The 22,098-nt window shown below is 41.5% G+C and overlaps 1 protein-coding gene across 1 annotated transcript in view; it reads left to right on the forward strand.

Annotated features, from left to right (window-relative positions):
• Window positions 1-8,148: 8,148 nt before the first annotated feature.
• Window positions 8,149-22,098, forward strand: part of mpp3a (MAGUK p55 scaffold protein 3a) — a 31,839-nt gene continuing 17,889 nt past the window's right edge. Inside the window, exons 1-5 of the mRNA XM_069676111.1 lie at window positions 8,149-8,341; window positions 18,733-18,799; window positions 18,904-19,022; window positions 21,478-21,555; window positions 21,943-22,023. Of these exons, the coding sequence (XP_069532212.1) occupies window positions 18,763-18,799; window positions 18,904-19,022; window positions 21,478-21,555; window positions 21,943-22,023 (315 nt within the window). The 5' untranslated portion in view covers window positions 8,149-8,341; window positions 18,733-18,762. The remainder of the gene's footprint in view (window positions 8,342-18,732; window positions 18,800-18,903; window positions 19,023-21,477; window positions 21,556-21,942; window positions 22,024-22,098) is intronic.

The raw sequence follows: 22,098 nt of genomic DNA on the forward strand, positions 1-22,098 counted from the left end.
TGCTAGCTAGCTCATTCATTGCATACAAACTACTGGGGCTGTGTTTGCTTGTTAATTGGCTAGCTAGCTTTTGGTAAATTACTTGGATCAGCTAGCGCTACAAAGCAACCAATGCCATAACAATGCAGTGTAGCTAAGTTACAGCAAGTTGGCTAACCATAGCGTTCTTGCTAACGTTATCACTAGCCATAATTTTACCCATTTTCCTTCTGGTACTCAGTTCAGTTTAACTTTTTTTTTTTTTAAGAAACAATTTAAATGTTTTTTAAGTCCTTATTGAGGATTGCTTTTTATACTAATGTGTCTGTATTCATATTTTCTTCTTTGTTCATAGCATATCTAATACGTATGTGTTGTTTGTTTTCCAACTGGTTATGTCTGAAAATCCTCATATGTAAAGTTCAGCATTACATTTTCTGAATTGCTTTTGCAAACACCTACACTCTCTCTCTAAACAGAATAATTTATACATACTGCTGCAGCTCATTATGCAGCAGAAGGCTTTTGGACCTCAATGCACGGCCTCATGAATCACAGTGTTAATATGATTATTCCTGGAGGTTGATGTTGACTGCGTTTTACCCAGAAATACTCCCTCTCCCTGCCGCCTGTGCAGCACTCTGTCATCCTAAGAGACGAGAGGGCTTTATGTTAGTGTGTAAATAAACTTGGCTGGCGGTGCGTTGCTGTGGCTTTACAGTCCAGGAGTCCTCGCAGCCTCTTAAAATCTGGGATTTGGTTTGTTGGGAGGCTAAATCTGGCTTTGCTAGGCTTTAATCTTGGGCACTGGGTCACTGGAACGCACTGTGACTGGCACAGTGGGGGGCAAAGTCAGATGCACATGTGGTGTGTTGATTTCTGTTTGCATGTGTTTACTGTGTAGAGTGCTGATCTGTAGATTAAAATCAATGCCAGCTGCAGGGATGGATTTTAACACTCGTCTGTCTGTTAAATAACACGATAAACTGTCAGGGGTCTTCATGTTTGTTTGAACATATCAGTAAAATTCCAACCTTGTCTCCTAGAAAAAGAAAGCTAAAAATTCAACTGCATAAATTAAACTCAATTAAACTCTACAGTTGATTTAATACCTCTTCTGTGATGAACTTCCCTCTCTGTCAGCCAAGGCAGCGGCTCTAATCTGTGCAGGAATGTATTTAGTGCCCATTACCATCCTTCCAGCTCCTGGCTCTGCTGCAGCACATCCCATCAGCCCAGAGGCTCAGCTGACTGATCAATACACCACTTAGCAGCCGTGAGCTACACATCCCACCAGTCATTTGACCTGCAGGAGCTGTGGGAATGGGCACGCAATCCAATAAGCATCGAGCCACTGAGGCAAGAGAGCCGGACCGCCAACTGGAGGAACTTCCTGCTCCCTGAGATGCAGGTACTGTTCATCTGCAGATCAGGCCTGTTTCTGGACAGTCACACACTTAGTGAGATATAGATGGGCACTTGATTCAGTCTCATATTTTAATAAAGAAACTGAAACTGTCCACCAAAGACATCAGAACCTAAATTAGACAGACTGCAGCCGTCTGAAGTAAACATTAGAGTCATTTTAACAGCAGCAGATGGAGACAATAGTTTGCACACACTAAAGTTGACATTCCACATTTACTAACAAAACAATCTCATAAATTAAAAGACTCACAAAGGAAGCTGAAGCCACCTGCTTTATTTTACTGCTGCGAATGAGCAGAAATCTGCCTCGGCTTTCTCCCCCTCCCTCCCTTCTGTCTCTATTAAGTCACACAGACGGCTGTAATTCACTTTCCCTCGTGCCGCTCTGCAGCAGCCAGTGAGGTACATAAAATTATGAAACATTTCCCAGAAATGGTATAGATCTTAAAAAACACCTGCCACAGAAAAAAACCTCCACAAGCATGTTTGGCTGCGCCGCCTTCATAGAACAAGCAGAGATGTAATGGAGGGTGAAGCCGTTTAAACTGAGCTTATAAATCATTTTTTAGTTGCTCAAAATATACTAATAAATATAATGACTTGACTTCAAAATGGGAAGATTTGTATTGTGAGTATAAATATTTTCAAACTGTAATTTAGAGCTCTGGGTCTCTGAGATATGAAACCGTCCTTTGCTGCATGTCGTCCCCCCTTGTTCCCTGCCTTTCCTGTCTCTCTGCAGCTATCACTATCAGACAAAGACAACAATGTCCAAAAATACAAAAACAAATTCATGAATAGCTGCTATGTAATATCAAATAGCTTACAGATGCATGTGAGACAACAAGCCCCACAGTGATATAAAGATTTACACATTAATCGAGACGCATGGCCGTGTTGGTATCATTGGTTGGTCATTTTTTTCTGTTTCGGGGACATTTTTTTAAAATCTCTTTGTTGTATTGTGTCTATTTTTGGTTGTTCTTTTGTCTCTTTGCAGTTGTTTTCATCTGATTGTGGCTGTTGTTGTGTCTCTGTGGTTTTTGTCATGACTCTTTGTGGTTGGTTTTAAGTCTGTGGTTGTTTTTTGTGTCTCTTTGTTGTTTTTTGTGTCTCTTTGTGGTTGATTTTGTGTCTCGTTGTGCTTCTTGTCATGACTTTTTGTGGTTGTTTTTGTGTCTGTGGTAGTTTTGGTGTGTCTGATTGTGGTTGTTGTTGTGTCTCTTTGTAGTTGTTTATGTGTCACTTTGTAGTTGTTTTTCTCCCTCTTTGTGCTTGTCGTCACAACTCTTTTTGGTTGTCCAATTATGGTTGCTTTTTTGTCTCTTTGAAGTTGTTGCATGTCTTTAAAGTTGTTCTTGCGGCTCCTTAAGGTTGCTTTTGTGCCTTTGTGGTTCTTTCTGTGTCCCTTTGTAGTTGTTTTTGTGTTTAACATGTTTTTGGTTGTTTTTTCACCTCTTTGTGGCTATTTTTACATCTCTGGATGTATTTTTTATCTCCTTTTATGTCAGTGTACTTCTCCGTGTGGCCATGAATGTTCAGCATCAGTCAGTCACTATAGTCGTTCGGTTACTGTCGGCAATACTGTCATTGTGATGTAAGAAACAAATTAAACCTTTCCAGAAATAAGAACTCAAAATGGCTCTGTAACCCAATTTGCTACAACCTGATTTGTTATCCTCCCATCTCCCCCCTCATTATCTCAGACGGTGGAGAGAAGAGAGAGCGGTCAGAGGCCTTGCAGGAGTCTGAGTGCCAGCAGATAATGCAGTGAGGCCAGACACACAGCCATATTGATGACTCTTGGAGGCTGAGAGAATGGTGAGAAAGTTGTGGCGCCAGGCCGGCATTAGTCTGAGAGGACATTAGGCCTCCTGCATCCAGACAAAGAGCTACGATCTGATGAAAGGGAGAACAGTAAATATGATATCAGTTAATGTCATACAGAGAGGTGAGAGCTCATTTCTCCCCCTCTGAAGGTTGAGCTAACCTCTGAAAAGTCAGGCCAAATTACCAGAAACACCTTTGGTCCAATCAAATCTCTTGTATTCCTGTGCGTTTCATTTGGCTGTTTCTTTTCTACACTGAATATTTGCTGTGACTGCCATTCTCCACCTGTCCACTAGAGGCCCTCAGACTTTCACACCTGCCTCGGTTACTTGCCTCTGTGCCTTATTTTCCGATTACACTCTCACTTTCTGTAGCAGATCTTTTTTCCAGTTGCTCGGCTCATACCTGTTCCTAAGTACACTACCAGCTGCATTATTTCCAATAGCCGGAGGAGGGCGACTCCACTCGTTGCAAAACAAGTCAGATTCTCAGAACAGACAGGAAAATGTCCCCGCTTCTTAGTTGATTTATTACCTCAGTGAACATTTTTCTAATGAGTTTATGGTCTCAATCACTTGTTTCTTCAATACAGCATCGTGTAATCTTTTCAATTCTAGTGCTATGCTTAAGGTATGCTTAAGGTTGTGGCTACCTCTGATTGACAAGCAGGACTTAATGCATATTCATCATCCTTGGCTGCACGGTGATGCAGTGGTTACCGCTCCCCACTCTGCATGTTCTCCCGGTGCATGCATGGGTTCCCTCCGGGTACTCCGGCTTCCTCCCACAGTCTAAAGACATGCTTGCGAAGTTAATTGTTTCCCACGTAGGTGTGAATGTGATTGAAATGGTTGTCCCTCTCTATGTGTCTGTATGTGGCGATCAGTCCAGGGTGTACCCCGCCCTGCAACTCTGAACAGGATAAGCGGTATAGATAATGGTTGGATGGATTCATCATCCTGGCACGTACGCTCACGTCTGGCTCCGAAATAACCGAGAAGGCAACGGCCAGGATGCCGAACTCCAGGACTCGATAGGTGGTTTCACAAACCGATGGGTCACATTGGCTACATCTTTATGTCTTTCCCAAAGACACACTATCTGCACACTAACCTACAGATATAGTGTATATTGTATTCTATCAGTATTATGTCTGAGTAGTAGATTTATGCAGCTATTGATGAGCTGCAGATCTGAGTCATGCTTACTAAGTGTTCATTCTTAAGTGTCATAAATACGGCATCTATCCCAAGTGCAGAACAAAAAGATGCAAGCAGGATTTAACTGGCTGCTGTTTGCTGCATTGTATTTATAATGTATTGTACTTTAATTAGTTAAGCATACAGACACAACAATAATTATAATACCTATGCTTAGTATATAGTTAATTTATACAAGCCTTAGGTCCTCCTAATTCAAGCTAGTTGCTGAATTTGAAAATGCTGCATTTAAGAGCATAACGTTGTATCACATACTTGAGTTTCTACACAAAGACTGGTGCACAGAATCTCCAGCATTGCAGAGGGATGATTCATTTCCTTTCCCCAGTGTCTAAAGTAAGTTTGCTTTTATGAGCTCTGTTCTTTTTTTCCTTCTACAAAATGTTATCCAGAGGCTGTGAAACAAACATGATAAGAAATGCAGAGGAAAAAATAATATTTGTTGTTGCACAAAGGAACTACTTCTAAGTCTTTTTTTGCTTTGTCATTGTGCCCACAGCATGAATAAGAGAAGAACTTGCCAGAGGGACGCATATGAAATAAAGTTAATGAGACTACAGGCCATGTCTGGATTCTACTGTAATTATAACAGGAAGTAAATACTTCATCATCATCATTTTGCTGTATACATCTGCACTCAGCACAGAATAATGGCTCTCAGGGTCTCCAACATGTGCCCTATTATCTGACGTCCACTCCGGTCATGTGGTGCCTCTGGAGTTGACCGAACACACAGACCTGGTTTGTGGGGTCAGAAGACCGTTCCGACCTCCTGTTCCTCCCCTCATTATGGACATCAGGCCGGCCTCTCCTGCTCCCCAGAGGAGGAGGTCAGCAGATGTCTCCAAATCAATTTGGCCAAAGAGCCAAAACGACCACTGGTGTGATTAATGGGGATGTTTGTAGTTTGGATACTCGCTGCGTCCAGCTGATACACAGAGAGCAGCAATGTCACTGCACAGACACAGTCAGGTCAGGACAGGACAAATGTATTTCAAATGTATTTATTCGGTTATTTTTACATAAAAGTGTCAGATAATCTCAATATCTTATTTTTTTTAAATGATAATGCCAATATTGATAGTTATTGAAAGTTATGACCTGACCAATTTTGGACTCCAGCATATTCATCATTGTGAAAACCAACACATGTGGCTCACTTTTGAATTCACTTAAAGAGCATGAAATCTCATGTGTCTGCATGTTCAGGGCATGTTTGTGTGTGCACTTCACTCCTTTGTATCCAGAGGGCCTCGGCGGTCCAGACACTGAGAAGAGTGGGGGCATCCAGGCACAAAGACAGACTGGAAACACCCTCAATTATCATGTGAATGAAGGGATGTGTGTGTGTGTGTGCGCGGGGGGTTAACCCATCATTAAGATGCTGTGTGTCCACTGCATGAGCAGACAAAGAGCCAGCAGCCGCTCCAGAGCAAGACGTGGACAGCCTCGACCTCAGCTTCAGTCCTGCCAGGCTCAGGGAGGAGGGGGAGGGAGGAGGGGGACACTCCATCAGAGGCAGCCTATCAGATCCAATTAGTCACCACAGCATTACAGAGTGGAATCAAGCCAAAGAGAAAGTGGAAAAGAAAGGAGAAGATACAGCTGTCACTGGGTAACCATCTTTTTGTGCCTCTATCATTACAGTTTTGTCATTGAGACACTTTCTGCGAATAAACAGGAAGGTTTTTCTAACATGTAAACATTTACTTAATCCAAAATCTGGCCACAACCAGAGGGGGTATACGGTATCTGGTTGTTCAATTTCACCAACAGATTTTATAATTTTATAACATACTGTTTATTTAGTATTTTTTCTCATATAAATAAGTCAATTATGGGCAGCAGAATAAAAAGGTTTTAACAAGAAAGATGCTAACAATTTCATTTTGTGTTGTGTCTCTGACAAATACCCATTTTCCACTGTCTTTGTTGCTCTGTATGGTCTCCACCACCACCACCACAAAAAAGAAATATCTGAGAAGCTAAATTAGCTATCGCTGTTGAACTTTCACTTGCTTACTAGTTGCTAACTTTGTCTGTTCTTGAAAACAGCTGCCGCTAATAAAAAGTCAACCGTTAGCTGAGGAAAAAGTCAACAGTTAGCTGAGAAAGAGTCAACAGCTAGCTAAGAAAAAATCAACAGTTGAGAAAAAGTCAACAGTTAGCTAAAAGATGGTAACTAAAGTGGAGATAAATACAAGTGCAAAAAAGTGCTCTTAAACTTTAGCTGAGAAAAAGTCAACAGTTAATTGAGACAAAGTCTACAGTTAGCTGAGAAAAAATACAGTTAGCTGAGAAAAAGTAAACTGTTAGCTAGGAAAAAGTCTACAGTTAGCTGAGAAAAAGTCAACAGTTAGCTGAGAAAAAGTAAACTATTAGCTAAGAAAAAGTCTACAGTTAGCTGAGAAAAAGTAAACTGTTAGCTAAGAAAAAGTCTACAGTTAGCTGAGAAAAAGTAAACTGTTAGCTAAGAAAAAGTCTACAGTTAGCTGAGAAAAAGTAAACTGTTAGCTAAGAAAAAGTCTACAGTTAGCTGAGAAAAAGTCTACAGTTAGCTGAGAAAAAGTAAACTGTTAGCTAGGAAAAAGTCTACAGTTAGCTGAGAAAAAGTCTACAGTTAGCTGAGAAAAAGTAAACTATTAGCTAAGAAAAAGTCTACAGTTAGCTGAGAAAAAGTAAACTGTTAGCTAAGAAAAAGTCTACAGTTAGCTGAGAAAAAGTCTACAGTTAGCTGAGAAAAAGTAAACTGTTAGCTAGGAAAAAGTCTACAGTTAGCTGAGAAAAAGTCTACAGTTAGCTGAGAAAAAGTAAACTATTAGCTAAGAAAAAGTCTACAGTTAGCTGAGAAAAAGTAAACTGTTAGCTAAGAAAAGTCTACAGTTAGCTGAGAAAAAGTCTACAGTTAGCTTATCGATGCTATAAAGTGGAGATTAATATAAGTGTAAAAAAGTGCTCTTCACTTGCTTACTAGTTGCTAACTTTGTTCTTCAGTGCGACCTTGAAAACAGCTGCAGCTAAGAAAAAGTCAACAGTTAGCTAAACGATGCTCTAACTAAAGTATAAATTAATAAAAGAGCAAAATCAGGTGATGTATCTCTGCGAATGACCCTCTGCTTATTACACATATTCTTTTAATCCATTATTTATACAAAATTAATAATTGGTGCTTTAATGTTGCACTACACTTGGTTGCTAGCTTCTTGCAGGTACACCGAGCTAGCTAACACTAATGAAGGCTAATCCAACAGTTGCAGGTGCTGCTATTGAACTGTTTTGCACACAGAGAGATATTCCTGATATTAAGCCAACATTTAGCCTCATTGATGCACATGAGGTGGACAAGATAATGCCGAAATAATCATAATACCTGTCAGAATGCAACCCAGTTCAACAATACAACATTATAACTACATCATGGAAATGGTTGTTATAGTTGAAAATACCCCGTCACTAAATCAGTTTAATGAAAACTGAACATTATATTAGTATTAGTTTTAGCTTGGTTTAACAATTTCTTATATTTTTCTTGTTGTGCAGCAGATAGACAGAGAGAAAAACAGCTCTCAACCTTCCTCTGGCATTCCTGTTCAACTGATGCTGAGCCCAGAGAGAGAGAGAGCATCAGTGATGAACAGGGAGGAGAATGGCTAGGGGAGGGGCTGTCAGAGGCAGAGAGAGAGGGGAGGAAGAGGCGGACACTCAGCGGCAGCAGGTTTGTGAGAGCAGCAGCCCAGAGGAGGAGGAGGAGGAAGAAAGAAGAAGGAGGAGGAGGAAGAGGAGGAATCAGAGCGAGAGAAACAGTGTGGCTGCAGTCAGGAGGGACACAAACACAGAGAGAGAGAGAGTGAGAGAGAGAGAGGAGGCGATACAGAGAAGAGAAGGTGAGAAAACAGCTAATTTCTGTCCACATTTCTGTCTCCTTAACCCTTCAGTCGAGGGATCCCGATGCTCTGCTATCCACGGTGTGTTTTCATTTTTCTTCCTCCGTCTGCCAGCTGACGGCACGCTGTATGTGGAGGGAGCCGTAGCACTGCAGAGTGATGCAGAGAGATGGAGGAGGGAGAAAGAAGGAGGGAGGGAGGGATGGAGGGCTAGCATTATGCTCTACAGACATGAGGAAGTAAGAACAGAGAGAGGAAGAGGAGGGGAAACAGAGAGAAAAACATCTGCCTGTACGTTGCTGTGTAGCAGTGTGTGTATGTGTGTGTGTGTGTGGCATCTGAGTGACAGCCTACAGGAGCGTCTCAGCTGTCAGCATCACTAGTTTCCCTCCATGTTGAAGATGATATAAGTTTCTCTAAGGCCACACCCTCTGCGATTATATGATGGGTGCTTTTGTGTGGAGGGTGTGAGTGTGGGAAATGTGTGTGTGTGTGTGCGTGTGTGAAAGGCATGTTGGATGTTCGCCAAACATGCTTAGTGTTGCCTCCCATTACTGTCAGGGCAGTGGATTAGCTGGTGTGTGTGTGTGTGTGTGTGTGTGTGTGAGCGCTGTTCATTCTCGGGGAGGCGAGCCAAGATGCTCGATCATGTTCTGACCAAGATGTTGTCAGCTGTGTGTGTTTGGACACTTCACACATAAACCATCCACCAGTGTGTGTTCCCGCTCCTGAGGCTGCTCCATGCTTCAAATTCTTACATCTTTTAGTGGCTGAAACAGGAGGAAAATCCTCCACCATATTGTAAAATCACATGTCTCAGAATGACACTGTTTGGTCCTTGAACGCAGCATATTTACAACAGCTTTCCGAGCATTTGTTGTTTCAGCATCTCGATGCCAAGACGTTTTCACAGCATCCTGGACAATACATTTTCATTCAGAGCTGTTACGCTTGAGAGGGTCTTTCCGATGATCCCTCTACCCTCACATTTATCACCACATCCTCTCCAGATGGCACATTTTGTGTTGAAACATCTTTAGATGCTGTATAAACACGGAGTGCAAAGTAATACTGTAGCAGCTCATAAACAATGGAGACAGTCCTGCCAAGAAAACAACAGCACCAGTGGAGTCAAAATGTGCCAGAAAAACAACATGTATTTATGTTTGCGGCTGGGTTAAAGGAGAGAGTCGGGTGATGGTGTTTGAATTTATTCTTCTTTAATAGGGATGATGCAATTTAGCTACAACACAGAGCAAGAAACTGGTGTGTTGAACAGAGAGAATGTAGCTAATTTTTAGCTCTCGCCCTCGTTTGGCCTTTACATGTACAGTATAATTTCACCACGTGACACAAGTACAGACACAATATCACACCAGTACAGTGTTAATTGTAGTGTTTTAACATCATACAATGGATTTACTTTTGAGCAGTGATTTGTAGCTCTTTTGGAAATTACACAGAAGGTTCTGAGGAGGCAAATCAGAAGACATTTTAATGTGTCCCTCCAGGAAGCATAAACAAGCATCGTATTTTGGATGCAGGATACAGGTTGAAACACGTTGCAGCTCCACATTATGAGGACTTTCCCATGTCCCTGATAGAAACAAGGTGTAAGGGAATCTTTGTTAAGAACATTCTTGACTTCCTCTTTGGTTTTCAGATGATAGAACACAAAGGTGCACGTAAAAGAGGCAAATATACTTAGTTGTTGTTGTCTGGGTTTCCACCAATGTGTGTTAATTTGAATAAGACTTTTATCGTCAACATGTTCTCAGACCTGGTTTGTCAGTGTTTTCCCAAAATAGTTAAATGGTTAAATCAACATTATCAACTCAAAAGCCTGTTTAAGATTAACTCTTGTCCATCATGTTGCTCAGTCACCTTCTCGTTTCTCTGAGCTGTGGCTCAGTGGGTTGACTGCTACAGTCACATGTTGAAGTACCTTCAAGTCATTTAGGCTCCAGGTTTTAAAGCGCCATAACTTCCAGGTGTTTGAAGACACTGAACCCCAAATTGCTCCTGAAGGCATATCCATTGGTGTATATATGTGCATAGATCCTGATTGGAGATTGGCACTCAGGCCTTTGCAATCAGTGTGTGAATGTGACATGTAGTGTAAAAGTGCTTTGAGTGGTCGGAAGACTAGAAAAGCGCTATAGAAAAGCTGCAGTCCATTTACCATTTGACCATTTACTTCCATTAACATCCTCATCAGTCTCTTCCTCTGGTGTTCATACTGAGAATGCCGAGCTAAGACTGGTGACGGTTCCCTTCAGGGCTCTCTGTCAGGACAGCGTGCTAAGAAATGTTTTAATATAGCTGAATTGTCCATGTCTGGGTTGGAGGACAAGCTTTCGTTTTTTCTTCTAGATTCTGAGCTATAAGTCGCTATAGTTTATTTTTCATTTAATTATAATAAAACCATTATTTATCTGTTTTACTGTCTTTACATTTTTACAGGTATTTAAATAGTTAATCCATTAATGAAACTGTCGGTTTCGGACTTTGAGCTAACTGTTCAAACCTCTCTGCTCATTTACTTGCTGGTTAACACGCACTGTGAACACCTGCTGTAAAGGTGTTGCATCTGACTCAGCATAACGTAATTACTTTTTTTCTTTTATTAGCTCAGGCTTCTTCCCAATTTATCAGCATACTCTCTGAAAACGAAAGAAGTAGCGCCTGAGGTAAAATAAAATACCTGTAGTTGGGAAAGACTGAATATTTGGGACGGCTATTGGAACAAAAACCTGGATCTCGGGCACTCAAAACGGACATTTTTCACTATTGTCTGACATTGTGTTGAACATAACCCACATCCTTGTGGGTTTTATAACCCCGCTCGGTTCTAGCATGGCACTGGGCGCCCTGTAGTATCTTTAGCAGCTCTTACAGCTGAGCTCTTGCTGGATCAAGCTTCAAAGAGACTCTGTGTGAGACCTGATGAAACTCTGGCTCGGCGGTGATCGCTGTGAGGACCAATCGCTGCCCTGCTGAACCCGCTGACGTTGCAGCGCCTCCGGGGCTGGTTTCTGAAAGCAGGAGGATAAAGAAGTTCTGCTCGAGCTGGTGTCAGTGTGACAAAGATAAAGATGGCATAAAGGGGGGGGAAGAAAAGACAGAGTTCATATGAGTCTAAAATACATCTCTTTTTATGAATGAGCATCTCAGTAGTATATGAGAATTACACTCGGTGCTATGTTGGCTTACAGGTTTTCTATTTAACACAGGATTATGTTTTTAATGCAGTAACAGTACAACAGTACCATCTGATCCGTCTGCATGAGCGTTATGTGACGGGGGCTGTTATGTGATCAGCTGACTTGTGTGACCTCACTGCAGCTCCATCATGTTTGTGTGATCTGCAGCTAAGCTCTTAACTAGATTTGAACTGAAAATGTCATATTTGCGGGGATGAAGTGCACAAAGTGTGATGTCTGCGTCTATTTCTGGATCAGTGACGTGTGCTGGTTTGATGTTCATAGTACTGTTTTCCCAGTGATGTTGTAAAGCGCTAATCTCATGCTTTCTGAAGGCAAAAGGAACTTTTTCCCGGCGAGTTTTCTTAAAGCTGTAATAAAAAAGTCATGAGCTGGGATTCACAAAATACTGTAGCTGTGAGAGAATACAACTGTAGCACTTGCCGGAGTCTGATACAGTAAAGCAGATTCATCAAACAGCACTACAGCTGTAGCTAACGTTAGCCTGAGGCACACAGCACATGACAGAGGTAGCTTACTTTTAGCTCATGATGCTAACTTACAGTATAAATGCAGCTCAGACTCTTCTTCACCCTTCTCATCTTCCTCATTATCCTCCATGTTTGGCATCACAATATCCTCAATTAGCCATTAGCCATTAGCATGTCATTGATGGAATTAGCTGTAGTCGCCTATAACATCAAGAAACTCCTGATAACCAATTTAAAACAGAGCAAACAGTTAGCGTGGCCCAAGACGTGTGTTATGCAGCTAATGTAGCTTCAAGCAGCTAGCCTCAAGCAGAGTCGGGAGCAGGCTACAGAAGCCTGGTAGGCTCACATCTCCTTCACTAAACTTGTAGTCCTTAGCGCCAACTAGCATTTATCAGATTTTTTACTGCTCCCTCTGTAGCAAAAAAAGCCTTACACAACTTTTTTTTTTACACAGGAGTAGTATTCCCCAAGACATGTTACTAACTTTGATGTGTAAATCAGTGGAGCGTTAAAAATTAATTGCAGTAGAATTAAAGCAATTCCTGCTTTAACTTATACATTTATGCATTTTTATTCCTGCTACCATTTGAGAGTATATGGACTTAACGGGAAAACATCTGCATGTCCAAATTGAAGCAAAATGATCATAGTCTAGTAGTGCTGTGCCGCCCAAAGAAATTAAAGAGTAACAAAAGCTAATTCTCATTAGGCAAAATTTCATCATCATATCCTTATGAAAAATGTAGGCATTAAAGGCATTACCCTCTTCCATCTGAGCCTAATCCCCCATGGGTGCCACTAAGAGGTGCTCATCTCTTTGAAAACCTCCCCGAGTTGACATCAAACACCAGTTTGAAGGCTAGATAGCTAATTAGCGGCTTAGCTGCAGCCAATATAGGCAGTTAAATGCACCTGCAAATGTCACTTGTGTCCCTTTATATGCTGGTGAGCTCCTTCCTCCTTAATGCCACAAACAGCAGACATCGAAAGACACATCGATTTCCATTAGAAGGATCATGCACGAACCCAGACAACACATGCAAATCCAGTCAACACAACAGAAGTGCTCCAGCCTGTAGGTGCACTCGGTGTAACAGCTAAGAGCAAGTGCCAAATGCTTTCTTTAGCTACGGATCTTAGTTAGCCGTGCAGCTAGCGGTACTATCTGCTGACTCTGCCTGGTGTCAGGGCTCTGAGCACAGGGATGTGTCAGTTTACACTCCCTAAACTAGAACACCAGGCAGAAGCAGCTAAAAGAACCCCTAGCTGCACGGCTAACTGAGATCAGTAGCGAACAGAAGCTAAACTAAAGCAGCGGTTGCTTAAGCAAAGCTACATGTGATCTGGAGGTATTTCTCAAAAAAAGTTGTGCAATTTCTTTGCTCTTTGCACAGCAGAGAGACACTTCACGTTAGCAATGTCAGTCTCGTCTCTCTCCATCATAGTTTCGCCACAGGAAGTGAAAGCGTAATTTCTGCGGCAATATATTGCTTCGTTTGGACGTTACGCTTAATTAAGATAACCTTATGTCTCCGTGGTGCAACCAAACAATGACAACTTAAGTAGCAATGTATGGTTTAGTGTGGACTTCACACCCTAACACAACTTGGACATAGCTGGTGCATCTGGCCACAGAACTTTAATAACATTGCATCTGGTTAAAGTCGCCATGTTAAACAGCAAGCCATTCACAGCATGTCTTTAATCTAAATCTGCACTTTGTACTTTACAGAAGGAGGCACTGGTGACATACACACCATCAACTGACAGTCAATATTGACACGAGTACAGAAAGAAGCACTTTCTCATTCCCAGAGATGCTGCACTGATAAGTATAGTGAGGTTATAAGAAGAGAATCCAGTCTGACACACAGGAGAATACACATGCTGCCTCTTGTGCGTTGATCTCACTGATTCTCCTGACAGAACAAAAAAAGACGTGCTGCTTCTTCTTCCTCCTCCTCTTGTTCTTCTCATCCCTCTCTCATTCATTATTCATGAGCTCTGTCTGTCTGTCTGTATCCGCTGAGGTCCATCATATTCATCAAAGCACAAGGACACTTTTTAGAAATGCTTCGGGAGGAGTGAAAAAAAAATTGCAGCATAGCAGTATAGAGACATCAAAGTCAAGGGGCTGAAGCACTGGAGGTTTTCTCATGAACAAGCGTGCAGTTATGCTAAATAAGACTCTGTACGTTACATTTTTGGCTATAAAGTTTAAATATTCTAGATTTCTGACATGATTTGTATTGTTTTTATTTAATTATAAAAGCAGAATTGATAAGAAGAAACTGATTTGAAGGCAAGGACTCTGGCAGCTGCGTGTTGCTCTCTGTGCACGGTCAGGAACTCCTTACTTGCTGCACGACATATTTATGATGCTGATGAGCCTAAAAATACAGTTCTGCACTGGTTACACAGTTGAACTGAATCCTATTTTATGTCACTGTAAAACACTTTGCCACTTGATGGCTCTGCAGAGACTGTACATTTAATAGAAAGAGGTGCATGGCTTGTTAAATATTAGATTCTGTTTGGTTAGTTGGTAGTTTTTGGTCGGTTATTACCGCAATACTGACCTGTTCGCTGCACATTGTGCCTAAAATATGGCTATGGCTGCGTTCCAATACTGTCAATACTTCCATACTATTTAGTAAAGTGTCCCAATACATGTGCTTCAAATGAAGTATGCCAAAAATACTTCAGGATTTCTCATGAGATCAGGTTGCATGGTTGCATTTTCATCGCCAAGGCAACAGTTTTTTTGGATCAATATTCAAATTCAAGGATGTAAGCAAGGGGCTAAACATACACAGCACAATTTTTTAAGAGGTTGTGCGTCTCAATTATATGCATATATAACATACAAAGTGCAAACTTTGTAAGGGCAGCAGTAGGTATGCTATTTTAAATGCAGGATGCACAGCCACTGAAGCAGCCGTGTGAGGCTAACTTGTTCACATTGCTAATGTTTAGTTAGTTATATAATATGCACTATGTTTATTGTAGTGTATTAAGTTGATTTGGTATGTTAGCATGCAAAGAACTGCTAATCAGTTATTTCTGTGTTAAGAAATACTTATTTTTCTGTATCTCACTCCAGTATGTCATCACAGTCATCAGACTTTATTTATATCAGAAAACAGGTTAAAGTATCTCAATTAGCATTTGCTTCCCCTTGAAGCTGTAATCTATGTAGGAACTTGTGCTGTCCTCCCACTCAGGTCGCCGCCTAGTCCCTGTCTCTCATCTCGTTTCTCCAGTCGGCACATAGGTCAATCGCTTGTTATAATAAACACTAGCTAGCATGCTAACAGTTCTCAAACCAGTTCAGCGATGCATTGTTTTTCCTTTTTGTGTGTCCTGGCTACAGAGAGTAAAAAGGACATCTTGGTTACAGTTGTGTTTTTTGAAAAGCTTGTCCGCTCTTGCCTCACTTTCATTCACTCAGTCTTTCTAAATTTGGCACGTTTTGATTTGAGGCAGGAATCATTGCAACATTGCAAGCGAAGCCTGCACTAAAATCAGCAGTGCCGTCTCTGTGCAAGGTAACACAACACAAAAAGATGCATCATCATGGCAGGCCTCCATCAGGGGTGGACACAGTGACATGCAGAGCCCTGTACTTAATACACTGCTTATAAAGCTTGTGTTTATTTACACACATTAAGCAGAAAAGCTCATCACTGTCAGGCGGGTTAAACAAATGTGTCTCTGCATCTTTTTTTTAACTGTCAGAATATTATTTCACCAGAGCTGGCTAAATAACTCAACATTGCAGACAAACTGCATAGGTTAATTGAGGACACTGGATATAACTTATTATTGCAGCTTTGCCTTGTCTTTGTGGCATCCTCCTGCTGTTCTGTCATCGGACCGTAGCGCGATACGACGCGCTCTGTTGGTTTATGTTATTGACTTGTGTTTCCATGGGGAGGAAGTGTAGAGAATATTGAGTGGAGTGACGGGGATATTGATCAGTGGGGGCTATGTTAATCCAGCTGTCCATGCAGGTTTCAGCCGACTGAATATTCGAATCAATCGTACAGATTTTAGTGTAATATTCCCAAAGTTACTGTACTGTAAATACTGCAAGAAAATCTCATCTGAACATGTTGTTTAGCAAAGTATGGAGGCCTGAAATGAGTCGTATAGTTCTTAACAAACACAAGTTAAGTTAAAGAACTTTCACTGTTTAAATAATACCAATAATAACATATCTATTGGTTGGATACCCATGTCATTTTGTACAAACAGTCATGATTCCCAAAGTATAAATCCTCTGACTTTGGGGATCACTAAACTTTTTCACAACTACTTTTTGTGTTATGTGCTAATTAGCAAATGTTAGCATGATAACATGCTTAACAAAGAGGGTGAACCTTAAAAGGAAAGAAAAGAAAGTAGATGTAGTCTCTGGTTTCAAAAGTAAAGCCAATGCAGATGTCCCTTTAACCTGCAGTCTGTCTTAAGGCCAGTAGGTGGAGCCTTTACTGGTTACAAAAAGAGGTCCTATAAAAACAGATGGGAAAATGATCATACTGCTTACTTGTTATCTTACCTCAGTAAACATTTTCTGAATGATTTTTAGGTCTCACCTACTACCTAAGTCTTTAATACAGCATAATGTTTATTTTGTAAATTATGGTCCCTTTAAGATTAAAATACGCAGCACGTCAACCAGTATAAAGGTGTAACAATTTGTGTCCACCCTCTCCTTCAAATACTGTCACTTCTGGTTCCAAAAAAACAAGATAACAACACTCAAAATGTCGAACTAGAGGTTGCAAAACAACGGGTGACATCACAGTGCTTATATATCGTCTATGGTCTCAGCCTGACAATATGTAGCAAAACATTTCTTTACACTGTAATAGTGGTACATAAAACACCCTATCTTGTATGCTCTTAAGTAAGACCACTACCTTCATTAGCAGGGTTTATGTTATTGTTGCTGCTGATTGGGTCAAACATTGATTGGGTAAAATGCAAACCATTTTGGGTAAACATGTTCAGTGCAGAAGTTTCAGGAAAAAAGTGCACACATTTATTTCAGATTGTGCCTCAGGTTAACATTATACCTGATTAGCTTTGACATCTGGACATTTTTAGAGCTTTGCATGATTATGTTTCTTTTTAAATCAAAGCACCTCTGTGTTTAAAGAGGTTGTGTTTATTATGCTGTTTCACATTTTAAGACATATATACAGTGTTACATTGTTGGATGTTCAGACTAAACGTGGGTGAAGTTTTAAATCTGTAGGTAAAAGTATGTTGGCATAATCCCCTGCTAAAAAAAGTTTCAGTCTGCAGGGTGCTGTGAACACCAAGTTTCAGACAGATCTCTCCAGACGCTTCACTCTGTGATGTCACAAAGTGGAGGAACTCTATATTTGGGCATCTGCCCGAGACATAGCAGAACTTCCTGCCCCTGGCACAGTACACCAAGGACACCACCTGGCAGCTCAGTCTGCCTTGGAAATTTGTTTCACTCCACCGCTCTGCTCAACGGCTCTGCTCATCAAGCGGGTTAAGAACGTCTTTTGGGAAAATGTTTCTTTAGCTGTGACGGAAAGACATCAGTGCTCACTTTTCCAGAGGACAAGAGCACCAGACGTTCATTTCAAATCAAAAAAGTGAAGTTTACTGTTTGCCGACAACTCTGTAACACGGCCACAGGGTAGGAGGTGTTCCTCAAACACTGAGTTCTGCCCCTCAGCAGGCTTCAGAGAGCTGGCCAATCAGAAGAAAGAGGGATTGTAGGGGCAGGGTTTCTTAAAGGGACAGAGCTGACTGAGTCGTTTCAGGCAGACGCTGTTTGAGGGCCTGCACAGAGCACCAGTGTGAGAAAAATTATGAGTTTTTTTAACTGTAATTTATGCTAATCTTCTCCACAGGTATCACAGTGTGAAATATGAATCTTGAAATTAGCATAATACCCCCCTTTAATTATGGCCTCACAGGGCTGCTGACATGAGGATCTACTTTACGCGTGTTCCTAAATACTGCCAATCGTTGGGAGTTGCTGATCAAGAAAAATGTGAAATGTATATGATATATTTCAATCCATTTATTTGTTTCTAAAACATCCTACTGCTGAGTAACAAACACACCTTTGAATTTTATTTCTTTCAAACAGACAGGAAGTGGTTAACATGTTTTATTGGGTCGAGCAGAGACGACACATTTACAACTCGTGCTGTTTAGTTGCCTGTGAGATAACATCCATCCTATAGATTAATGAGCTGTCAGCTAACTGTCAGTTAGAGCTGTATGACACAGTGCTTCAGTTATTACATACATGCTTGTGCCATGTGTGTCCCCTCTCCTGCTCTCCTACACACCAACACAAAGCTCAGAGGGCGTGCTGAGAGTCGCTGTGATTAATAGGACCGGCAGTGACTGTTTATCTTACTACTACGGCTCTATAATGCGAGCACATGTACACATACACACCTACACACTCACACATGAGGTAACTGCACTGTAAAATAGGAAATGCTGAATGGATTTTAAGCATGAAGCCTATAAGGAGAAGATATATGGCTCTTATTACTGCACATGGGTCTCCAGATGCTGTTACATCAGTTGCAGGCGCTCACACAAACACAATTTGTGTCGCAGACTGTGAAAGCACCATCCAGCATCTGTATGGCGATGTAGATTTTAATTTCCTTCTGTTTCCTCCACCCAGGTTTCCTCCCCCCCCTCACCTCACTGCCCCATGAAAGAAGCCATGCCGGTCCTCACAGCAGGAGCTGGTAAGATGCTCCAAACGTACTGTCCATACAGCCTGAAACGCGCTGTGCTCCATCTGTTCATGTTAATCTACACGCTGGTTTTTCTTCTTCCTCTCCTTTTGCAGGGCTGCACGAGACGCTGGCCCTGCTGACCTCTCAGCTGCGTCCCGATGCCAACCACAAAGAGGACATGGTCTTCCTCAAAGACGTCTTCAGTGAGAGGAGCCTGGGCTACCTCATGAAGGTCTGACATCATTGTTTACATGTAGATTTCATTTGCAAACACACCCTCGACAGGACGTGTTTCATGTATTTTTTTTCATTTACTCATAAAATTCAAAAACAAAATGTCCACAGTTCTAACATAAATCAACATACAAGTGGGTATGACCATTTCCAAACCAATTTCAATCCAATTTACAACAATTAACAAATCTAAGTATTCTTTCATTTCCACTGCGCCATCGTCCCACAGCGCATGCTAAGTCTCTAGGCAGCACAGACAAAAAATGGACGACCATTTTTTGCTGTAGTCAAAAATAAGAAAAATACCAAAGATAAAAACTATAAACAAGACTAGGTCAAAACCTAGTATGACCACATCAGGTCAATGTGCGCTTTTGTGGGCATCACTGGAAGCTGTGTGTGACGCCTGCGGGACGTGTTGATTTTCATGTTAAATGCATGAAAAGAAATGAGTCTTCACAATGCTGGCGTGACACGTACGTATCTCGCACGACTCATGCGGCGAAAATGTAGAGAATAGGAGGCTCCCTATTTTTACCGCGAGCCGCACTCGGTTCTCGGTGAAAATACACGTTAAAAATGAATTGTGATGAGTCCTATTGATCTCTGACAGCAATATCTCTACCTGCGGTAAAAGTCACAGGCATGGAGAGTAAAATAGGTCAACACTTCCGGTATGCTTTTTCAAAGTAAAAGCCCGTTCTGGAATTCTGAATCCCCTCATTTGTGCACAATGCTTTTGTTTTGAAGTATTTCCCGGCCGTTGTTATTGTTTTGTTTTCACTCACTCACTCAGTCAGTCAGTCACATACAGACCCATGTGTAGGGCTGACCCCACCGGTCAGCCAAAAATAAAATAGCAATAGAACACATTTAATGGTAAGGTTTAGGAAAAGCACTTGGTATGTTTGTTATGTCACATAAGTTGTGTTACGTATAGAGGCAGAATACTTTTGGTTTAGCTACACATTGGCCAATTGTTTTTGGTTTATTCGGCCCATTCATTCACCTGACTTCCTCCCTACACGGACTCTTTACGTCATCTCACTATCTCCTGCATTACAGCCGCTAGAGGTTGCCTCTTAACAACAAACATAAATCTGGGCTGTAATAAGCATCTTGCACAAATTCACTGTACGCTGATATTTTTAGAAGAACATCTGAACATGCAGCTGTGTTGAATTATGTTTGCAGTTTTAAAATGAGCTCACAGAAAGCTTCCTTTGAAAGAGGAAGAGTGGGTTTTTATCATTTTTTGATTAAAGTCTGGAAAATGTAGACTTTTATTTAAAGTGACCTGTTCAGCTTTTACAGTAGCATGCAACAACAAACCTTTTATACAGGTTCTTAGAAGGCTTCATAGTGTGGCCTGTAAATTCATAATGTTGGAACAAAATCAATTATTGGTTTATTTTCTAATGCATTTATTCAGTGTGCAGGACATTTTGAGTGGGCAATAAGTCTGTGTTTTGACTCCCGCTACCAACAAAGTAGGTGTATGCCTCCTTAGTTTATTTGCCTTTTTGTCAGTTAACAGTATATCTCAAAAACAGATTCAGTGATGTGGGTACAAAATGTATCACAGCATCCTCTGTATGTGTTCATATGTATGAAAGGATTAATAAGAATTAATGTGAGCACATTTGCATTTATGACAGCTGTGTATAACAATCTTAAAACCACTACAGTAGTGAGCTCAATTTTGCACACTCCGATCAGACAGAACGCGTTTTAGCAGCTTTTTTGTATTTGTTTTCAATGAGAGGGACGCTTTTCGTGCGCTGCTTTTGGGTTGCGTTTTTCCTCTTTGTGCGCCTCATGTTTTTGAGGAAACGCTCTGAACGCCTCGAGTTGAAAAAACTTCAACTCAAAGCAGAAAAGCGCCGGACGTCACGGCCATTTTTTCTCATTGTCCAATCGGATGAAAGGAGAGGCGAGCCTTCTGTCACTTTACAATATAACAGTTAGGTTACTGACAGCTAATGATTCGGTGGTCGCTCTGTCTGACCGGGCCCTAAATGGAGACATGCATTATAACCGCTTACATAGTTTTGTAGTCTGTGCCTTAGTTTTTTAGAATGCATAAAGTCTCTTTTCATTTAAACCTCATACTGTTCGTCACAAAGATGGACATGCACGTTTGCCAAACTTGGCTCATGTAGTGCAGATTTCTAGCAGTGGCTTTTTTCTGTACCTACGATCTATAGATGGTAGTAATGAACTCACCAAAATTGCAAGAGACCAACGAAGGCAAGCTAGCAAGTAAACATGGATGTAAACAATGTTTGAATTGGGGAAGAGCATTTTTGTTTTGACCTCAAGGATTCAAACACCGAATGTAAAGTAAACTTTTCTTTATTTACAAGAAAAATCCAGAGGGTACCTTTCACCTTCAGCTTTCATCACACCTGCTCTTCATGAATCCCTCCCCTCTCTGTGTGTTTGTGTTCCAGATTCATGAGAAGCTGAGGCAGTATGAGAGACAGAGTCCGACACCCGTCCTCCACAGTGCCTCTTGTCTGGCAGACGATGTGAGTTCCTCTCACACACACACACACACACACACACACACACACACACACACGTACACGATCCTCCTGCACACACGCCCTAAATTACTTTTCCGCTCGGGCCCTGCAGTCAGTCACAATGAGTTAGCTCCGACAGAGAAGCGATGCAGGTATCAAAAGTGAATTTTAATGTCCTCAAAGTGCTGACTCATCCTGATGAAACTCCATCTCCTCACCAGTAAGCAGCGGTGAGGGGGAAAGTGCTGACCTTAGCTGCTCGACACTTATCTTCCTGCGTGGACGTCTGTATCTGTCTGCGTTTACTCTACAGTAAATTGCAGCGTGCATTACTGGCACACACACAGGTTCACACAGGGTCACGGCTCATGTGTGCTTTGTGATGTGCAGGTGGCGGAGGAGCTGCAGAGCGGACCGATGAGCACCGAGGAGAAGGAGCTGCTGCACCTCCTGACCTCGCCACACCTCAAGGTAAACACACTTCCTCTTCTACTCCGTGTTTTCATCGCTTCCGACATCGCACTCTCGCTTCATCGTCCGTTTCCT

The sequence above is a fragment of the Semicossyphus pulcher genome, unplaced genomic scaffold (assembly GCF_022749685.1).
Source record: "Semicossyphus pulcher isolate SPU_LCO1_2020_fin unplaced genomic scaffold, fSemPul1.0.p SCAF_25, whole genome shotgun sequence".
Taxonomy (NCBI): domain Eukaryota; kingdom Metazoa; phylum Chordata; class Actinopteri; order Labriformes; family Labridae; genus Semicossyphus; species Semicossyphus pulcher.